The following is a 19,948-nucleotide window of genomic DNA, read 5'->3' as shown; positions in this document are numbered from 1 at the left end:
CCTAAGATTTTTTTTGGATGCTGCAGCACCAAAAGGCGTAAGATTTTGCGAGGCCTATATGATTTGCATTAAATTCTACAACTAGTCGACTGCAGTTTCGAATTGACTGATTGAAGCGAAATGTAGGTATTTGTAAAATAATTAGCATAAAAGTTTTTATATCGCAGTGAATATGGAAAAGGCTCGCGGCACCCCAGTAGGTGACAACTGATCTTAGCTTCGTGACTCGAAAAGAGACCCAGAATCTCAACTTTCGAAAACAACGTTATTATTATTATATTAGGCATGAAATCATCGTGCTGTTGCGGTGGCTCCAGGGTTTAAAGTGCATATGACACGTAAAAATAAAACATGTTAATAATCAAACTAAGAGATTTTCATCACTTTAGAACATTTTTGGCGAAAAAAATAGATTGATACGACGACTGGTTTCTGAGATACAGTTGATCAAAGTCGCATTTTTGCCGCTTCGAACGAAATCGTGCGAAAGCGAGATTATTGTTTTGGTCGTGCGCGAGTGCTTATGCGTAGGAATGGAAAACATTGTAAAACTGGTTTAGCAAAATATTGCATTAAACAGGGGACAAAAAGTGAACAAGTGCAATAAACGGATTTTATGTTAATTTTAAGCTGAAGACAGATGGCCGCTGTTCGACCTATTATGTCTTATTCAGTTGCGTAATAATAAAACAGTTACTGGGACAGGGTGTTCTTGTTGTTACAGCATTATGATCGCTAACGTGATACGTGAACTTTTGAAAACACGACAGAGACAAACCGTTAGTTTAGCATTGTCGTTTTGTCCACTCACAGTTACGTCGTTTCTGCTATACCTTAATGGACTTCCGCTAATTAGGGAAAATAAGCCTTTGATTCGTGACGTCACAATGACAAATTTTTGTGTGATGCAAAACCCTGTCCTGACCTTTACGGTGACGTAATCTGTGGATTCTCCTATGTTTGAAACAATTCGATATCTGCAAAAAAAGGCGCCTTCTCCTATCTAAACAATGCATTTTTTAGACGCGAGCGCCTTGTGTGATGTCATTTTCGCCACAGCGCAAAAGGTTTACGATTTTTGGTCGCCGCTACTTTTCGTGGAGTTTTCTTCATTTTTTAGTTCACGTAGAACCGAAAAACTTTGGATATATGTTTGTTGTAGATGTACCTTTAGTTTTACGGAAAGTTGTCATGACCGTGTCATACGCACATTAAAAAGTGTGGTCGCGAGTAAAATCCAAAGCGAACTTTGATTTTGTAGCCATCGTTCTTGGTTGTAAACTTTCTGTCATCCCAAGAACAAGGATGTTGTACGTCAATGTCTTCCAGTATTCCACGTTTTTCCAAAACCCGAAACACGTATAGTCGTCCGTTATCCAAGCTGTAATACTTTCCATCGCGCTCAGTTACTCTAATAGGCTCGATGTCGTCAACACTTATCGAACCGGCAACGATCTCGTCTATCGTGCGATTTACGCCTTTTGTGTCACAAAACTTTTTGTTAACACTGTTAAAAAAGGAACCGAATCTCAGAAAGCTTTAAACGCATATTTTCACGAGGTTATTTGTAACTGTTCAACGCTCAGCACTTATTCTTAACTATTTGCCACTACCAAGCAGAACCGGATCCAGCACCGACGTTGCATGTACGCATGGAACTTACGCCCACCTACTGACGCAGCAACATTGCATACTGAGTGACGTCATGTACTTTTTAATGACGAATGTCCACTCCAATATCATTATTGTGCTTTAAGGTTAATAGTGTGAAACGGATTTAGTTTCAGAATGAGTGACGACAAGTTTTTGCACGTGATCACCGGTTGGTTCCCGGATGGGGCGACGCAAGTTTACTTTTATAGCCTTTGTATCTACCAACGTCTGAGTTCACGGATTTTAATTCACTTTGTCCCATCACACTTGTGTGAAACTGGCTTTTTCGCTGTTGCAAAAAACGAGTTATCCGTTAATGTTGGGATAGAAATACAACACTTTGCTTTTATTTGTTTCAACAAACCTCGGGGGAGCATTATCAAACCTACTATAATACATTAAACATATCATCAAGACCTACGATGATTCAACAAGCGCAACCTTCATACGATCCCGACCATCTCCAACCAAAACCACCACGTTTGGACTGTCCTCGGGACGTTTAAAGGTCTGTCGATGTGGATCAAAGGAATCGTTCTGAGAACCGAGTTGGCGTTTGCGTTTCGATGGGTTTTGCTTCGGCACGGCCGGGTGGCCACCTTTCGTCACATGCAGCTTGTCGCAACCCATCACCTCACAATGCGACTGGCTGCGATCCTACGACAAACGGTGATTCCCCGTGAGGAAATCACCTTTACTTGGGCGCCTGACTCGATAACCTTTATGGTTTTATCGGTGCCCATGCCATTTCATTTCCTTGTTTTTTGTTCGTCGCGTAGTTGCTTTTCTCGCAAAATAAACATAATTTGAATGGATTTGAAGAATTCCTTAGCTTTTAATTATGTTGACTGGTATCGGAAAAAGCGCTTATCTGGTCGAATATCGAATGTTGTTGGATAACTTAAAAATGTAGTAGAGGTTTATACAATATATCGTGTGACATATGTGGTACTGCACTGCGAGGAATGGACCAATTGCCTGAAACACCTTTACTGTACGCTAATACCATATGTGGTAGTGCACAGCAAATACAATGCTACATTCCTTTGTTACTATCAAATGTTGAAGAATGTTTAGAAAACAACACCATATGGTATAGTACAAAGTGTAAAGTAAAAGGGTTTCAGGCAATTGGACCATGCAGAAAAGTTCAACTTCCTTTTAAGGTGATATTTTATGCCCAACCTCAAAACATGCATTAAATTTCACTCAACCATTAAATCATCTTTCTTATCACACACACCTTGTGGCTCGGTGGGAAACAAAAGATTTATTGAATTAGATAATTATGCCAGTGAAAAAACAATATAAGAAATAGGTTTATTATCACTCCGCCATGCCGGCAAAAATATTGTTGCTAATGATAAATATATTTGATTGATAATGATGTTGCAAACCAAAAGTGGATGTAGATTCTCGCTGGTGGCGCTATTGTGTAATGTTATCATGACCACGTTGTTGCAAATACGTAACAATACACAGTGTACGTCACGTCCATTGTTTTGAAATCTGAACCGCATGCTCGCATTTTAGTTGTGACTGAGTTGCAACAAGAAAGCTGTGTATAAGACTGGAGGTCTGGACGGTGGTTTTGGTGTTGGATTTGTTTCTTTAGAGGGATATAAGGCGTAAATTAAGTTAAGCTGTATGTTTTACTGCGACAAGGACGTAAACAAAAGGATCTTCGTGTGTTCGCTGACAAAAACCGGTATGGTGCTAAATTTTGCCCAAGTTTAGTTTCCAACTTTTCTATTCATGTTCAGCGTAATTCTCCATTTATTGATTACAGTTCAGTTGTTGGTTCTGCGGAAAAGTTGTCAAAACCTTTCGACGTTCGACGTGATACAAAATAAATTTCCTGTCACTCACGCTGGTAGTTGTAAGTATTAACGTTTGACTGCGTGACGCAACTTTACCACACAAACTTTCCGCTTACCCTTCCTATGTTGTTATTAAACCTGGCCCCTACAATTATACAAATTACACAAAACTCATTTTGTCCAATTGATTTTATTCCAGTCGCCCCAAATTAACAAGGCGCCAAAAATATGCATAAAATATTAGCAAATAAATTCTTGTTCTTTGTAGGAATTCATCCTCCCATTGATCCGTATAATATAAAAAGTTAAACATCGTGTAAAGGAGCACGTGGAGATATTTGAATCCAAACTACTAGATTATATGAAGCATGACCGTTTTCTGGAAGTTTAAATTTAACAGTGGAATACGTAGAGTTTATGCAAGCATGACCTTCCAACCCAATTTGTTTGTTTGTGCACGTGCGCCCTCTTGCAGATGATTATATAACGTTATACACGGAAGGTTTTTTGGGAATGAAATACAGAATCACTCCCACGGTAAGGAGAAGAAACCCGACAGCAAGTAGAGTAAATGTAAAGTTGATCTCTTCTGTTGTTTTCAATTCCACATCTAAACACACGAAAACATGTTATATTATTTCTTTGTATTCAGAGCTTGTTTGGATCGCTGAGGATTTCATTACCTGTGCAAATTTTGCCTCCTCTGGTAAGTTTTCTTCCCTCGAAACACGAACACTCAGCTTTTCCCTCAACAATTTCACACACGTCCGAACACATTCCCTTCAACAATAAACAAAAATCTATAATTATTCAGTATTATTTCAACAACTGTTATTTCTTACGTTGTAACAATTTTCAGGTTGTGCGATTTTGATGGGTCCGAATGTTAGGCGTCTGTGGTGGTCTGGATCAACAGAACGACGTTTCCTCATACAACCCTGGAAAATAACAATAAGTTGTAAAAGTAAAATATACGTTTGTAAACCATGTTTTCGTTAAAATGCGGACTCGTGTGTTCGTTGGCGCCGACATGAAGTGTTACGGTTTGCATACTTACAGGGTCAACACAGTCTCCAGTCGAATTCTGGCAAATGGTTGAATAACAATGAACGAAAATCATTTGTTCCACGTCACTAACGTTGGTCCACACAAAGGTCTGAAACCTGAAGGTTGAATGATCGGTCTGGAAGTTTCTCAACACTTCCCTGGTTCCAGTTGGTTCATCACCACTGGTATCGGCACAACTGTAAGGTATCAGTGGAGTGTTTAGTTGCAACCAGGTGTTATCACCCAGGGTTCGTTATCAGCGTAAAAATGATGATCATTTCAAAGCAACTCAGTAATGTTTTCTGCAATCGTGAGATTGCCTGGCAAGTTGTACGCTTGCGCACCAGTGTATGTTGGCCACAATATACCCCGTGAAACCACACTAATCTCCTGTAGCTCTTTTGGTAGCGAATAGTGCCTGTTTAACCAAGGGTCGTGAGTTCAAATCTTACCAGGAGCTTGATATTTTACATTATTTATCAGAACGATTAAAGTTTACAAATCATGTTTTTAAATAACAATTATTTTTGTTTAAATTGTTATGTTCTTAATGCACGCACAATTTGGGGACCTCTAGAACATTTACATACAATCAGTTGGTATCTCGTTTCAACATGGATGCAAAATAATTTCGTTTATCCTTTGTGTGCTTTTATGTAATTCACAGTTTCGCAAATTTAGTTATTTTCCTGAAGTTGCTGCCTCAACGCTATAATCAAATAAGATAATATAAAGTAAACGTACTGTCCAGATATGATAGGGTAAGAAGGTTCTGTGTTGGGGTCCGAGGTCTGCGTCGCCCAACACGTTTCAAGCTTAAATGAAAGAAGGCATTACACAGCACGAATTGAGTGGAGTTGGTTCAAGATTACCTCAACAACAAACTCTTCGTCAGTAACTTGATCAAGGGCAACCTTTCCATACAAGAAGTCGGGAACGGTGATGGAAGCGTCTGCTGCCAGAGCAGAAGAGAAGGCGTCGTTGTCGTAAAGTTGGAGAGACATTTCGAATTCCCCAGAAACCGAATCCAGTGCACCCAGAACTTCACTGAGGGTAAACAAATATTGTTGAATCAAGTGAGAGTTATAAAGGAACAAGGAACGATTGCTTACTCTATCTGCGGCAGAATGTTGACGGATGTCAACTCAGCTGTGGCGTTAAATATACATGTAAAGTTCAAGGCGTATCGAATGTAACGTTGCACTGGGTCTGAGAGATCCGTTTGTTTTTGGTTCCATATCGTGTACGTCATTTCAATTACATCAGAACCTGCAGGCTGTAAAAACACGTGGTTTACACAACAAGAAAGCAAAAGGATAATCCAACACCAAGAAAAGAACAAAGCAATATTAGGAACAATGTACCGTAAAGTTGAAGTTTTGTTCCGGGGGAAAAAGATTTGGAAAACCCGTTTTGGAATCAATTGGAGGCGACATCGTATTCAAATTACCATGTAGTTGAAACGTGAACAAAATAAAAATAAAAAAACATGTGTTTAAACATGGGTTTCTGTCGCCACCTGGTGGACAATGATGCCAAAAAATTGGACGAATTCGTCCAAGAGTTGATACGAATTCTGCTTCCATGATATTGAAATGTTTAAACAAATACATTATTGCTTCTCTAAGTTAGAAATGTAATTATTTATTTGTTGCATTTCGTACATTGGTTATAGCGGGGCATTGGGATATGTTGAAGTTGAAGAAGGCGTCGTCAACAGTGGAACGGCATTTAGGGTCAAGCTGGTCCAGGTTTTCAACTGAATGTGTTGAGATGTAAAGGTGGTCGCCTGAGGTCGCATTCAGTGAAGTCAGATCCTCGTCGAAAAGTCTAAATGTTACCGAGATATGAGATGACAGAAACCACTTTTGAATTACAACATATTTTAGATGTAACGGTGTCGCGGCAGAGCCACACCCTGCATATTGATCTGCTAAATGCTTCCAATTACTACATTTGCCTTCTCACGTTGCACGCTTTACATTGAGACACGTAAACAAACATTAATTCATTGCAACTTACGGTATTTCTATTCCGTCTATGCTGCAGATCTTTTCCTGAAGAACTACAAAAATATTAAGTTTCGGTTAAAAACGATGCAGTTGAATCACGACAGCTCATTTCAGAATAATAATTACTTGTCTCCAGAAGAGCGGAAAATCTTTCGGAAGTTGCCGAATTTATGTAGTAGATGTTAAAAAATGTGGTTTGCATGAGTTCAGTAGAGGTTAAACCAACGCTGGTTGGTCCTTTCCAGTAAATTGCAGGTTCATTGGGATTCATCGGTTTAATCTTGTTTTCAAGCATAACTAAAGTCACAAAGAGTTCTGAGTGTTTTTGCATCCATAGAAATCACTTACACTGAGCAAAGCTCCTGGTGAAAGTGTGATTGGTTGAGTTGTTACTCGAACATCGATTGCATTAGAGCCCGTGGCAGCCACTTTGCAGGCGTAGTTTTGAGTGGAGCTGCCGCTATCTTCAATGGTTGCAGGAAAATTATCAAAGCTGATGGATTCTTCACAACCAGCTGTCGCTGCGTAAAGTACAGATACAGTTTAAATTACAATGTAAGTTTATTTGTACAAATGTTAATTCCTTAAAACACAATCGATTAGGAATGCATAAGTTTCCCTTTGTTTAATCTTTTGGAACAAAACCCGATCCGAAACAAACAACTAAATGAGAATAAATGAAAACTTATCAATTTGTTTCTTACGTTTTACGATATTAAAAACAACCGGCTCTCAAGTGCGTAATTCTGAGAACGAACAGGAAAATGTTTGACTTCTTCCAGCTGGTACAATGTGGACTTCACCAGACATCCCGGTGAAAGTTGTTAAATCGGTTCCTTCATCGTGAACCTGGAAATATGTTAGACAAAAACTAGAGAACTGAGTTGGGACTGCAAGAGTTGGATGAGTGTAGTTTCGGAAACGAGAAGTGCGAAAGGGGCTTCACAGCGTCCTTGTTATAAGCAAACAATTTGAAAAGTTTGACGATGTTTTGCAAACACAATATCTTATTTACAAATACATACCCGGCAATTATTACTTCCAATATCTCCACTCGTGTGATACAACAATAATTCATCACTTCGACCCACTCTCACATCCATGGACGCACATGTGTTATCGATAACCAGCTTTCCGTCAATATCGAATGCGGCCGCGATCCCACACGATTCAACAGATCCTGAGGTTAAAACAATTCGTTTTGAGTCAACATACAACTTTTTGAAAACAAAATCTTTAATCTTTAGGTTTAAATTTTGGTGTTAGTCAACAAGTTAATATTCGATATCTGCCATTTTTTTATTATGGTTTGCTTGCTTTTTGTAATAAATTAACAAGCTCAGTAGCTCCTGGAATTAAAACAAATTTCTTAGTTTGTTCCTTAAACAAATAACCATAGAGAAAATGTAAATTGTTTTGTCACGAAACGAAAAATAACTACGTTTGAATACGGGTGAAGTTTTTTCGTTGCTTTTAAACGATTTCACTTTCGGGGACAAAAACGAAAATTTACCCCATGACTAAACCCGAAAATATTAATCTAAATTTCTTTGAACAACAAATTTGTCACATGAGAACATTTGTTCATCAGAGCGTCTTTGTGAGCAAGTGCAAAATAAAAGCGAAAAAACACGGACAGATTATTAATTGCGAATTTTTTTGAAACATTGTCCGTAGTAATTGCTTAAGTCGATATTAATTATTCAACATTCTTACTAAAAATTTACCATCGGTCACTGAGACAGAAACTCTTGCTGTTGTTGGGGGTGACATCACATAAATCTCGAAACTGCCATTAAAGTTCATCTGAAAGTTGTAATCTTCATATTCTCCTTCAAAGTACGTTGCGGTGTCGTCATCCTGCACCTGGAATCACAACAATGCATTTTGATTCCTTAATCTTAACGCATCAAATGTTGCATTGTATGCTATTGAATTGGAAACGTTTTATCGTGTTTCAATCACATCAATTAACCCTGATTGGAATTATGAAGCAATGGCAGATCAGAAGAATTAAGGTGGAATATTACATACATTGTAATTATTACTTCCATTTTGATTGTTACAATGTATTTTTTAAGCCCTCATTAATTTGCGTTTGTGGAAAACCTGCGTAACTTTGAGTTGTAAAATATCATTCAGGTTTAACAAACTAAAGTTAAGAATTGTGTTGGTTTCAAATGCGTTTGCACAAGTTTGTGACCACTAAAGCATCGTTAAGATATGTAAACCTAAATCAGTTTTCCAACGTGTTTGTTTGTCATGAAGAAAATTACAATAATTAGAGTTTTTCTATTCTACTGTTCTTTTAGTGGCGCTCATTTAAATTTTTTCTTCAATGTCGCGCAAGAACTACATTATCTGATTTTGTTCGGTAAATATCACCATTATTTTTAGTTTACTTACAAACACAAAAGCCCCGGATACAAGGAACATTGGTCTGAATACAAGACGATATACATCCATAGGAGAGGGCAAATCAAACATCCAACTGCATACGTCCGGTGATCCTGTGCCGTCTGTTGGTTTTACGGCTTGCGCAGTATTTACATTAGTAAATAGTTGATTGCATGCAGGAGTAACTGCAAAAAAACATTCATGGTAACGTTATTTCTGTGTTCACATAACGGTCCATGGGAATTATAACGTCTCAAAATACAACAAGTTTGTTTGGTGTCCAATGGATGGCAGTGATTGTGCAACTATTTGCCTGCCAGTTCGGTCGCAAAGATAGTTCATTGTCACAACAAGCTGAACCGATGAGACCTTAGAGGTCGAAACGTTTACGGCGTAACTATAGTAACCATTACGACACGAGAAAAAAAAATTATTTTAAAATCATTTCTGGAATGTGGACAAATATTTCTCACCGGTGCGCCGAAAAAATTGGACTGGAGTTCCGGTGCGGTTCTGTGTCAGAACGCATTCTAGATAACGGTTTCCTGTCACCCTGTTAACACCAGACGACTTTCCGTCTCCAGTAAATCTCCTCAGAACATTTCCTGATGTAGAAGTTCCTTCATAAAGCTGCATAATAACCCTTAGTTTAGTTTTACATAAAATTTTGTTATTGTTTTGGTGCTATGCGGAGTAAAGTGCTACAGTAATCGGGCAGGAACTACTTTTGCAACCAAAACATCCACGCAATTATAGTTTACTACGATCCAAAAAGTTGCCAGAAGTGTTGCAGCATTTACGGTTTCGAGAAAACAAACATTATTAGTAATTTTGTAACCGTGCAGATGTCGCCAAGAAGATTTCCGTATCTCATATGAATCATATCTGGAGAAGAAGCCAATGCTGTGAATGCAACTGAGAATTCGCGGCAGTCGTTGTCAATGTCTATTGTAGCGCTGCTTCCATAGTTTTGGTTCAACCCACAAACGGCTTTGACACCTGAAGAAATGAGTTTGCTTTAAATTTAAATTTGCATATCGACACCTTTAGGAACACAATTCACCGATTTACTCATATTCATAATTCTGAGATTAAAAAGACTGGCCCATACTTAAACATAGCAATGTTAATAACAGTATGGGCCAGTATTTTTATTCTCAGGACACCTGCTTAGTTTTAGTACAAATAAAATATCTCACCATTTAGCTTGAAACAGAATAAAGTCGCCAAAAAACACCAAATAACATGAATTCCCTTCATATTAACGGACTCAGTATCAAAGATTCTATTTGATCAACTAACCGCCACAACCCATCTCGAGTGGTTGTTATATAACAAACAGGTGTCCATTGTATGCTGGACCCGGAAACGTAGCAGGTATTTCGGAGCTTGAAACGGTGACGCGGCCCCGATTGTCGTGTGGGGATGACGTAATTAACAATGGGCGTATTTCCGCATTGATAACAATTCTTGTTCTGCAAACTTTGCAAAACGAAATGTCCGTTGCTGTCTCCACTTACAACACAATTACAACTGTTTCATGTCTTGTACATTTGACGTTTTTTTTTTTTCCGTTATTAATAAATTGTGGGATTGAATGCACTATGAAAATCAGTGAAGCAAGGATTTGATGCCAAAAAACTTCTCTTCATATAAAAAGCCAAAGAGATGAACTTGAACTTGAAATTAAACTAAATTTCTGAAGGATGTTTTGGCTGTCAACAAAAATTCAAGAGTTTTGGTGAAAAGGTTTGTAATCTTTACGCATTGTTCCGTAATCTTTCGGCAGTCGTTTTCATGAAACAACGCTCCAATAGGTGGCGCCAGCGGACTGGGCGGGTGATTGCAGCATTGTTCCAACGCTCGACCCATGTACAAAGAAGAAAACCTGATTGGAATTCGTGGCAAGAATATTCTTGCAAGCTGCAATTTATAAGAAAGCGGAAGAACAAATGGTATTCTGTGAAAACAAATAACGTCATCTCATCACACAGACCTCTGTTCAGGAACTTTTCATAAACATTTATCGAAACATCTCCTGTTATCTTTATCACGTTACATACGTGTTACTATCTGTGAGGCACCATTCAGGTTAGGTATTGTCGAGTTTAATAAACGTCCTTTTAATCACAAAATCATCAGAACATTAGAAGCCGAACTGATCGGGTGCCTCATCGGTTTAGAGACGCGATCTGTAATTTTCGATTAAAGTCAAGTCACGTGGGGTTGCCTATGTGATGACGTCATGGCGGTGTCAGATATCTTGTTTCGTGAAATTTCGTGATCTCATTTGATCAAATCAAACTATTTACAAACCTCTGCTACGTAACAATTACCTACATTACAACTTACTAAATTAATTGTTCTAAAACTTCGAATATCGCGTAGCATCCAAAAACCCGCCTTACGTGATCCCAAATTAATCAATTTAGTAAAACTCGCATTGCCCTAAATTGACAAAAGGCAAAAAAAGCAAACTAACTTCTTTCAAAGGTTTTAAGAAGGCAACTTGGTATTGGACCAAGTTTACAATGAGTTCCCATGAGTTTTTACTGCTTCTATTGTGCATAAATGTTTTTCAACAAAAAATTATTATTTTTCAACTTTAAAAAGGTAATCATTTGTACGTTGGTTATAGCGGGGCATTGGGAGATGTTGAAGTTATAAAAGAAGGCGTCGTCGACAGTGGAACGGCATTCAGGATCAAGCTCGTCCAGGTTTTCGACTTAATGTGTGGAGATGCAAAGGTGGTCGCCTGAGGTCGCATTCAGTAAAGTCAGATTCTCGTCGGGAAGTCTAAATGTTACCGAGCGGGTGATTGACAGCATTGGTCAAGCGCCCGACCCATATACTAAGTAAAAATACCTGATCGGGATTCGTGCCCAGGATGTCCTAGGTTCAAATGCCGGTATGGTTAAAAAAAATATAAAAAGATTAAATGTTACCGAGATATGAGATGACAGAAACTTTGACATTTACGCATCATGTGTTGCATCTGGGACTGTTAAAGAACTCTGACTTTTCCTGTTGCAATTCAAAACAACTTATCTGGGTTGGATATATTACCTGCAGTTTAATTGTTACGATGTCTTATGTGGGGATATTGAATCATGATATGCGTTTGGGAAATGCCAGTGCGTCTACGCCGGCTTATACACAGCGTCGTGGGGATATACAAAAACCTTACCTATGAAAAAGTTCTTGAGTTCATTACGGCTTGATTTGGAATAAAATAATTCCTATTTAGATTTATGATTGACCTGCAAACAAGTTTACGTATGAAAATTTTGATATTAATTACTGTAGCCGACTTATAATTCCGCGGAAGGTCATCAATAAAATCAATTGCAAAGCATACAAATTACAATGTTCAGTATCGAACCCACCATAATACATAGCAGCATGACCTCATCAATTTCAACGTAAAATATAAAGGAATTTTTTTTCAATGAAAACTTGTGCAGCAGAGTAAAGCGTATGACCGTATGCTGGTATTATTTGTGCAAGTTGCAATTCAGGAAGCAGCACCGCTAACTTCGTTCAACGACAAAGAAAATACGTCAAACGTACAAGACATGAAACAGTAGCAATTGTGTTGTAAGTGGAGACAGCAACGGATATTTCGTTTAACAAAGTTTGCAGAACAAGAATTGTTATCAATGCGGAAATACGCCCATTGTTAATTATGTCACCCCCACACGACGTACGAGCAAACAATCGGAGCCGCGTCACCGTTTCAAGCTCCGATATACCTGCTACGTTTCCGGGTCCAGCATACAATGGACAGATCTTTGTTATTTAATAATCAGTTGTTGAATCGGTGGTGCTGATTAGCTGAACAGGAGGATCTATGCTACTAAGTCCAATTAATATGAAGGGAATTCATGTCGTTTTGTGGCTTTTTGCCGCTTTGGTCTCTTTCAAACTAGAAGGTAAACTGTTTATTAATTATTAATTTATTATGGACTGACTATTTAAATACTGAACCGAAGAGCATTGTTTACAATAAATATCACCTAAAACATCGCAGTCATTTTAGCGATTTTACAAAGTTAAACTTTATTTCTTCAGGTGTCAAAGCCGTTTGTGGGTTGAACCAAATCTTTGGAATCACCACTTTGATTGAGATTGACAACAACTGTCGCCAATTCTCAGTTTCATTCACAGCAACAACTTCTGTCCCAAAAATATTTTCTGTTAAGAGCGGGGATCTTCTTGACGACGTCTGCACGGTTGTAAAACTACTGATAATGTTTTAACGAAACCTTAAAACTCTTAAAAACTTTTAGAATCTTAGGTAAACTTGCAATCATACGAAGGCACAGGTTTAAAAAGTAATTCTTGCTTATTTTTAGTAACAGTTAACGCCGACCTTCACCAAAACAAATTAAACATTTTCAAACTTTCATCGTAAAACTAAACTGAGGGTTTTTATGCAGCTTTATGAAGGAACTTCTACATCAGGAACTACTCTGAGGAGCTTTACAGGAGATGGCAAGTCGTCTGGTTTCAACAGGGTTAATGGAGACCGTTATCTAGAATGCGTTCTGACACAGAACCGCACTGGAACTCCAGTGGAATTGATGTTAGAAAATGGTGAGCAATATTTGTCCACATTCGAAAAACACTTCTTTTACCAAGAAATGTTGTAAAACAGAAAACCACGTAAAATGCTTGTGATATTCGAAAATACATTCTGCCTTTTAAGGCTAGACAAACAATTCGTTGTTGCTTGAAATACTTTAATTTGTTTCGGTGAAGGGAGGAGTTAACTGTTACTGAAAGTAAGCAAGAATTACTTTTAAAACCAGTGCCTTCGATTAATTGTTAGTTTACTAAGATTTTAAAAGTTGTTAAAAATACCGTCTCTGAAATCACTTGTTATCTTTATGTGCAGTTACTCCCGCTTGCAATCAGGTTTTCACAAGTGGTTTTGTTGAAGCCGAAAAACCAATGACGGGAACAGGACCTCCGGTGATTTGTAGTTGGGTTGTTGATCTGTCAGCTCCCGTGGACGTTTTTCATCTTGTTTTCAGACCCATGTTTCTTGTGTCCGGTGCTCGGGTGTTTGTGAGTGCATTTCAAATTTGTTGTAACATTTAAGATCTCCACGCTAAAAATATTTTGCATCGCATCGAATTCCTGCGTCAAACCAGCACCTGATACAGCTGGTCACACTTGAATGCGCGAGGTGACCACGTAAGCGACGTCACGTGACATGAAGATAATACCGGTGGAAAATAACAGACCGCGTCTCTAAAGTAGAACGGAATCGATTGTGTGAGCTTACATTGTTCCGCTATGCTTTGTGACTAATGCCCAAACTGAACAATCAGGTAGAATGAGGGTAGGGTTTTGTATATCCCCACGACGCTGTGTACAAGCTGGCGTAGACGCGCTGGCATTTCCCAAACGCTTGTTATGATTCAATAACCCTACATGAGACATCGTAACAATTAAACAATGTAATATATGGTTTCGGTTAATTCTCAATCAGCCAGCATACTCCATATTTCCAACCCAGATAAGTTGTTTTGAGTTACAACAAGAAAAGTCAGAACATAACCAGTCCCAGATGCAACATTTGATGCGCAAATGTCAATGAATTAAATGAACGTTATTATTTTCTGATTGCAGGTCCAGGATGCCAACACTGTTAAACACTTTGAAGGGGATTATGAAAATTACAACTTTCAGATGATTTTTGTTGGCCGCCTCGAGATTTTTCTGACGTCTCGCGCAACAACAGCGAGGGTCGCCTTTACAGTGATAGATGGTAATTTTGCAATTTTATGTTTAATTAAAAAAAAGTTTATGCCAGACACAGTTACGAGATAGTTCAAAAGCACTTATTATTTTTAGTTTGGAATTTATGTCAACGAAATATTCCATTTGTGTCGCCAAATAACCCCGCAAATAATTCTATAATGATCAATTTCCTTATTCAGATGTATTTGTTTGTGTTAGGAGAGCTAACATTTTGTAGCAGTAAATGCAGCTGTTCCTGCCCCTTCAGTTAACATAGAGGACATCAGCAAATTGTTAACCACAACAATTTTAACAAAGTTGTTACAATGAAATCCCAAGTTTTCATTTACATCCAGGACCTGTTGAATCGTGTGGTAACCTGGCAGCTTTCGATATTGACGGAAAGTTGATTATCAGCAACACATGTACGTCCGTAGATGTAAGAGTGGGACGAAGTGATGAATTATTGTTGTATCAAACGGGTGGAGATATTGGAAATAATATATGCCGGGTATGTATTTGTGTACAAGATACTCCCAAAACATCGTCCATTGTTTAAAACTTTTTCTTCTTCTAGGTAATAACAAGCAGTATTAAATTTTCAACCTGTTTGCCTTAAACATTTTTCCCCTGCCGCCAACAATCTACCTTGTTTTTGTGATTAATTGATATACGTTCAGGTTCATGAAGAAGGAACCGACTTAGCGACTTTCACAGGAATGTCTGGTGAAGTGCACGTTGTACCCAGTGAAAGATCTCATGAGTTTTCTTGCAACTTCATGACGACACGGTCTGGAGAGCCGATAACTTTCCTGATTAAAAAAAGTAAAAAAAAATTTTTAAATCCTTGATTTTTAATCGGAGTTTGTTGGAAGAGATTAAACACAGGAAGAGGAAACAATAGTGATCGTATGTGTTTCGAAGCATCGACATTTTATCATTTATAAAACAAAATTCTTGTACTTTTCGTAGAGGTTTGTGGGGAAGTCTTAGACGCCGGACAATTTCCCACAACCATCACAAGCGACGCCGGCTCCACCTTGGACTTCGCCTGCGCATGGACTGCCGACAGCATGAATACAATCAATGCTCGGGTCACAAATCAACAAATCACACTTTTAGCAGATGGTTTGCTCAGTGTAAGTGACTTCTACGGACGTAAAAAAGTCAGAATTCTTTGTCAAATAATAATGTTCGAAACTTAGATTAAACCAAAGCAACCCGAAGGACCTGCAATTCACTGGAAAGGACCAACCAGCGTAGATTTAACGTCAACTGAAATTATGCAAACCACAAGTTTCAGTATCTACTACTTAAATTCGGGAACAATTCAACTATTTTCCGCACTTCTGGAAACAGGTAGTTATTATTCTGAAATATTTTGTTGGAGTTCATCGACTCCATCTTTTTTAACCGAAACTTAATATTTTTGTAGTTCTTCCGGAAAAGATCTGCAGCATAGACGGAATAGAAATACCGTAAGTTGCAATGAATTAATGTTTGTTTACGTGTCTCAATGTAAAGCGTGTAACGTGAGAAGGCAAATGTAGTATTTAGAAGCATTTTGCAGATAAATATGCAGGGTGTGGCTCTGCCGCGACATCATTACATCTAAAATATGTTATAATTTAAAAGTGATTTCTGTCATCTCATATCTCGGTAACATTTAGACTTTTCGACGAGGATCTGACTTCACTGAATGTGACCTCAGGCGACCACCTTTACATCTCAACACATTCAGTTGAAAACCTGGACGAGCTTGACCCTGAATGCCGTTCCACTGTCGACGACGCCTTCTTCAACTTCAACATCTCCCAATGCTCCGCTATAACCAATGTACGAAATGCAACAAATAAATAATTACATTTCTAACTTAGAGAAACAATAATGTATTTGTTTAAACATTTCAATATCATGGAAGCAGAATTCGTATCAACTTTTAGACGAATTCGTCCAATATTTTGGCATCATTGTCCACAGGTGGCGACAGGAATCCATGTTTAAACACATGTTTTTTATTTTTGTTTTGTTCACGTTTCAACAACATGGTAATATGAATACGATGTCGCCTCCCATAATTCCAAACACGGGTTTTCCAAATCTTCATCTCCCGGAACAAAACTTCAACTTCACGATATATTGTTCCTAATATTGCTTTGTTCTTTTCTTAGTGTTGGATTATTCTTTTGCTTTCTTGTTTTGTAAACCACGTGTTTTTCACAGCCTGCAGGTTCTGATGTGATTGAGCTGACGTACACAATATGGAACCAAAAACAAACGGATCTCTCCGACCCAGTGCAACGTTACATTCGATACGCCTTGAACTTTACTTGTATGTTCAACGCCACAGCTGAGTTGACATCCGTCATCATTTTGCCACAGATTGAGTAAGCAATAGTTCTTTGTTCCTTTATAACTCACACTTGACGTTGCAACTATACTTGTTTAACCTCAGTGAAGTTATGGCTGCACTGGATCCAGTTTCTGGGGAATTCGAAATGTCCCTCCAACTTTACGACAACGACGCCTTCTCTTCTGCTCTGGCAGCAGACGCTTCCATCACCGTTCCCGACTTCTTGTATGGAAAGGTTGCCCTTGATCAAGTTACTGACGGGGAGTTTATTGTTGAGGTAATCTTGAACCAACTCCACTCAATACGTGTGTAATGCCTTCTTTCATTTAAGCTTGAAACGTGTTGGGCGACGCAGACTTCGGACCCGAACACAGAACCTTCTTACCCCATCATATCTGGACAGTACGTTTACTTTATATTAAACCTTTCTTTGTAGTTTAGATGTTGTAGTTTCGGGTAAAGCGGCTAAACTTCGTAATATATTAAGTGTAAGTAATAGAGAGGAAGCGCTTTTTAGAATCACCCAACAGTCCTTTGCGAAACAAAGACTAGATTTCTGATTATTTCGGCAAGTGTGCAGGAAAAAACTCTCAATTCATTTTGCGTTAAACTTTGATTCTCCCAAAGAAATATCTTTTTTACCACCAACATTTCGATGGCACGTTAGTGCAACTAAACACTCCACTGATACCTTACAGTTGTGCCGATACCAGTGGTGATGAACCAACTGGAACCAGGGAAGTGTTGAGAAACTTCCAGACCGATAATTCAACCTTCAGGTTTCAGACCTTTGTGTGGACCAACGTTAGTGACGTGGAACAAATTATTTTCGTCCATTGTTATTCCACAATTTGCCAGAATTCAACTGGAGACTGTGTTGACCCTGTAAGTATGCAAACCGTTATACTTCATGTCGTGCGTCAACAATTACATGAAGTGGAAATTTAACGAAACCATGGTTTATAAACGTATGTTTTGCTTTTATAACTTATTGTTCTTTTCCAGGGTTGTATGAGGAAACGGCGTTCTGTTGATCCAGACCACCACAGACGCCTAACATTCGGACCCATCAAAATCGCACAAGAAGAAAATTGTTACAACGTAAGAAATAACAGTTGTTGAAATAATACTGAATAATCATAGATTGTTGTTTATTGTTGAAGGGAATGTGTTCGGACGTGTGTGAAATTGTTGAGGGAAAAGCTGAGTGTTCGTGTTTCGAGGGAAGAAAACTTACCAGAGGAGGCAAAATTTGCACAGGTAATAAAATCCTCAGCGATCCAAACAAGCTCTGAATACAAAGAAATAATATAACAAGTTTCCGTGTGTTTAGATGTGGAATTGAAAACAACAGAAGAAATCAACTTTACATTTACTCTACTTGCTGTCGGGTTTCTTCTCCTTACCGTGGGAGTGATTCTGTATTTCATTCCCAAAAAACCTTCTGTGTACAACGTTGTATAATCATCCGCAAGAGGGCGCACGTACACAAACAAACAAATTAGGTTGGGTGGTCAAAAATGCTTGCATAAACTCTACGTATTCCATTGTTAAATTTAAACTTCCAGAAAACGGTCATGCTTCATATAATCTAGTAGTTTGGATTCAAATATCTCCACTTGCTCCTTTACACGATGTTTAACTTTTTAATATTTTACGGATCAATGGGAGGATAAATTCCTACAAAGAACAAGAATTTATTTGCTAATATTTTGAGTATATTTTTGACGTCTCGTTAATTTGGGGCGACTGGAATAAAATCAAATGGACAAAATGATTTCTGTGTAAACCTCTGGTGTCGCAAACTTTATCGAGTTTACCAACAGAGTCCATTGTGACGTGACTGAGGGTTGTTGTAAGAAAAACGTGGAAATAATTCGGGGTAAAAAAATGTCTAAAACACGGGTTTGTGCGGTGACAATGTGATCAGATACAAAAAATTAATATGGCCTTAAAACAGTTATAATCAATTGATTTTTATTTTTTATTTACACTTGGATCAGTACCAAGGTTCCCTGGTAGGCTGTCGATCAAATTATGATGTCTTTAGTAAAACCATATTTTACTGAACATCAACTTAACGAGCTGTCTGCTGGATTTCTATGTTGAATTTACACAGAAGATTTGTAAAAAGCCGTTGCTCGTACAAACTCAGTTTGCAAAGTGCGGAGGAAATAAAAATTTTCACTTTTCCCGTTTTTCAATTACGTTGGCATGGCAACCAAACGAGATCAAAGCACCTCACGTTCTCTGCTTGTTCATGTTTACCAACAGAGTCCATTGTGACGTGACTGATGGTTGTTGTGAGAAAAACGTAGAAATAATTCGGGGTAAAAAATGTCTAAAACACGAGTTTGTGCGGTGACCATGTGATCATACATAAACAGTAGCTTTGTGTTCGAACAAGGAGGCATTGACTGTTGCGGGTCACGCTTGAATGACTAAGCATGTCCCGATTTTCACACCACGTGATTGGAACCTGTGGAAAATTACAGATCGCGTCTTGAAAGAAGATCGGAAACTAATTAGACCGAGCCTCATTGTTCTCATGTGGTTTGTGACTAATACAAGAAACCGAACAATGCATGGGATCCTGCACCGATTATAACAACGATGTTGAGACTGCAGTTGTCGCCTCTCTTTCGAACGTTGTGTGTTCGCCTACAGTTATGGCAATGTTGACGTCTGTCCCGGACATGCCAAGGAAACCAAGGCGATAGAGGGAATATCGAAGATGAAAAACAAATTATTATGGTAAACCAGCAAGTGTCATGTTCAAGTCTTTATAACATTATAAGGCCATCTTCTTGTACTGTAATGCCGCTATCTGTACTTATACGTATACTTCCCAACCTATTCATTAAATTGGTGCGGTTAAGTTGTTCTGCAAAATACGTATACACAAAAAGTTATAGATA

At 38.4% G+C, this 19,948-nt stretch overlaps 1 protein-coding gene across 2 annotated transcripts; it reads right to left on the bottom strand.

Moving 5' to 3' along the window:
• Positions 1-3,694: 3,694 nt before the first annotated feature.
• On the bottom strand, positions 3,695-9,910 carry LOC145909295 (uncharacterized). Of its 2 annotated transcripts, XM_082996683.1 has the most exons (8): positions 9,768-9,910; positions 6,881-7,053; positions 6,659-6,812; positions 6,543-6,585; positions 6,185-6,350; positions 5,633-5,796; positions 5,393-5,567; positions 4,564-4,717 (listed from the first exon to the last, which is right to left on the bottom strand). In XM_082996683.1, exons 3-8 carry the CDS (start codon positions 6,801-6,803, stop codon positions 4,697-4,699), a joined length of 714 nt encoding a protein of 237 aa, XP_082852809.1. In that variant the 5' UTR covers positions 6,804-6,812; positions 6,881-7,053; positions 9,768-9,910; the 3' UTR covers positions 4,564-4,696. The 2 variants fall into 2 exon arrangements, with proteins under 2 accessions (XP_082852810.1, XP_082852809.1); XM_082996684.1 differs by lacking the exons at positions 6,185-6,350; positions 6,543-6,585; positions 6,659-6,812; positions 6,881-7,053; positions 9,768-9,910 and adding exons at positions 3,695-4,083; positions 4,157-4,253; positions 4,316-4,411 and having other exon boundaries at positions 4,531-4,717; positions 5,633-5,757.
• Positions 9,911-19,948: the final 10,038 nt, after the last annotated feature.

The sequence above is a fragment of the Ascidia mentula genome, chromosome 7, assembly GCF_947561715.1.
Source record: "Ascidia mentula chromosome 7, kaAscMent1.1, whole genome shotgun sequence".
Classification (NCBI taxonomy): Eukaryota; Metazoa; Chordata; class Ascidiacea; order Phlebobranchia; family Ascidiidae; genus Ascidia; species Ascidia mentula.
Note: the sequence above shows the minus strand (reverse complement) of the source record. Positions and strands in the feature narration are given on the sequence as shown.

Bases quoted from the DNA above. Each gene is read 5' to 3' on its own strand.
- LOC145909295 (XM_082996683.1), bottom strand. From the start codon at position 6,803: ATGAATCCCAATGAACCTGCAATTTACTGGAAAGGACCAACCAGCGTT. The intron at 5,568-5,632 runs GTAAGCAATCGT...GTTTACCCTCAG, and splicing joins AACATTCTGCCGCAGATAGA to TGAAGTTCTGGGTGCACTGG. The intron at 4,718-5,392 runs GTAATCTTGAAC...GATACCTTACAG, and splicing joins ACGAAGAGTTTGTTGTTGAG to TTGTGCCGATACCAGTGGTG.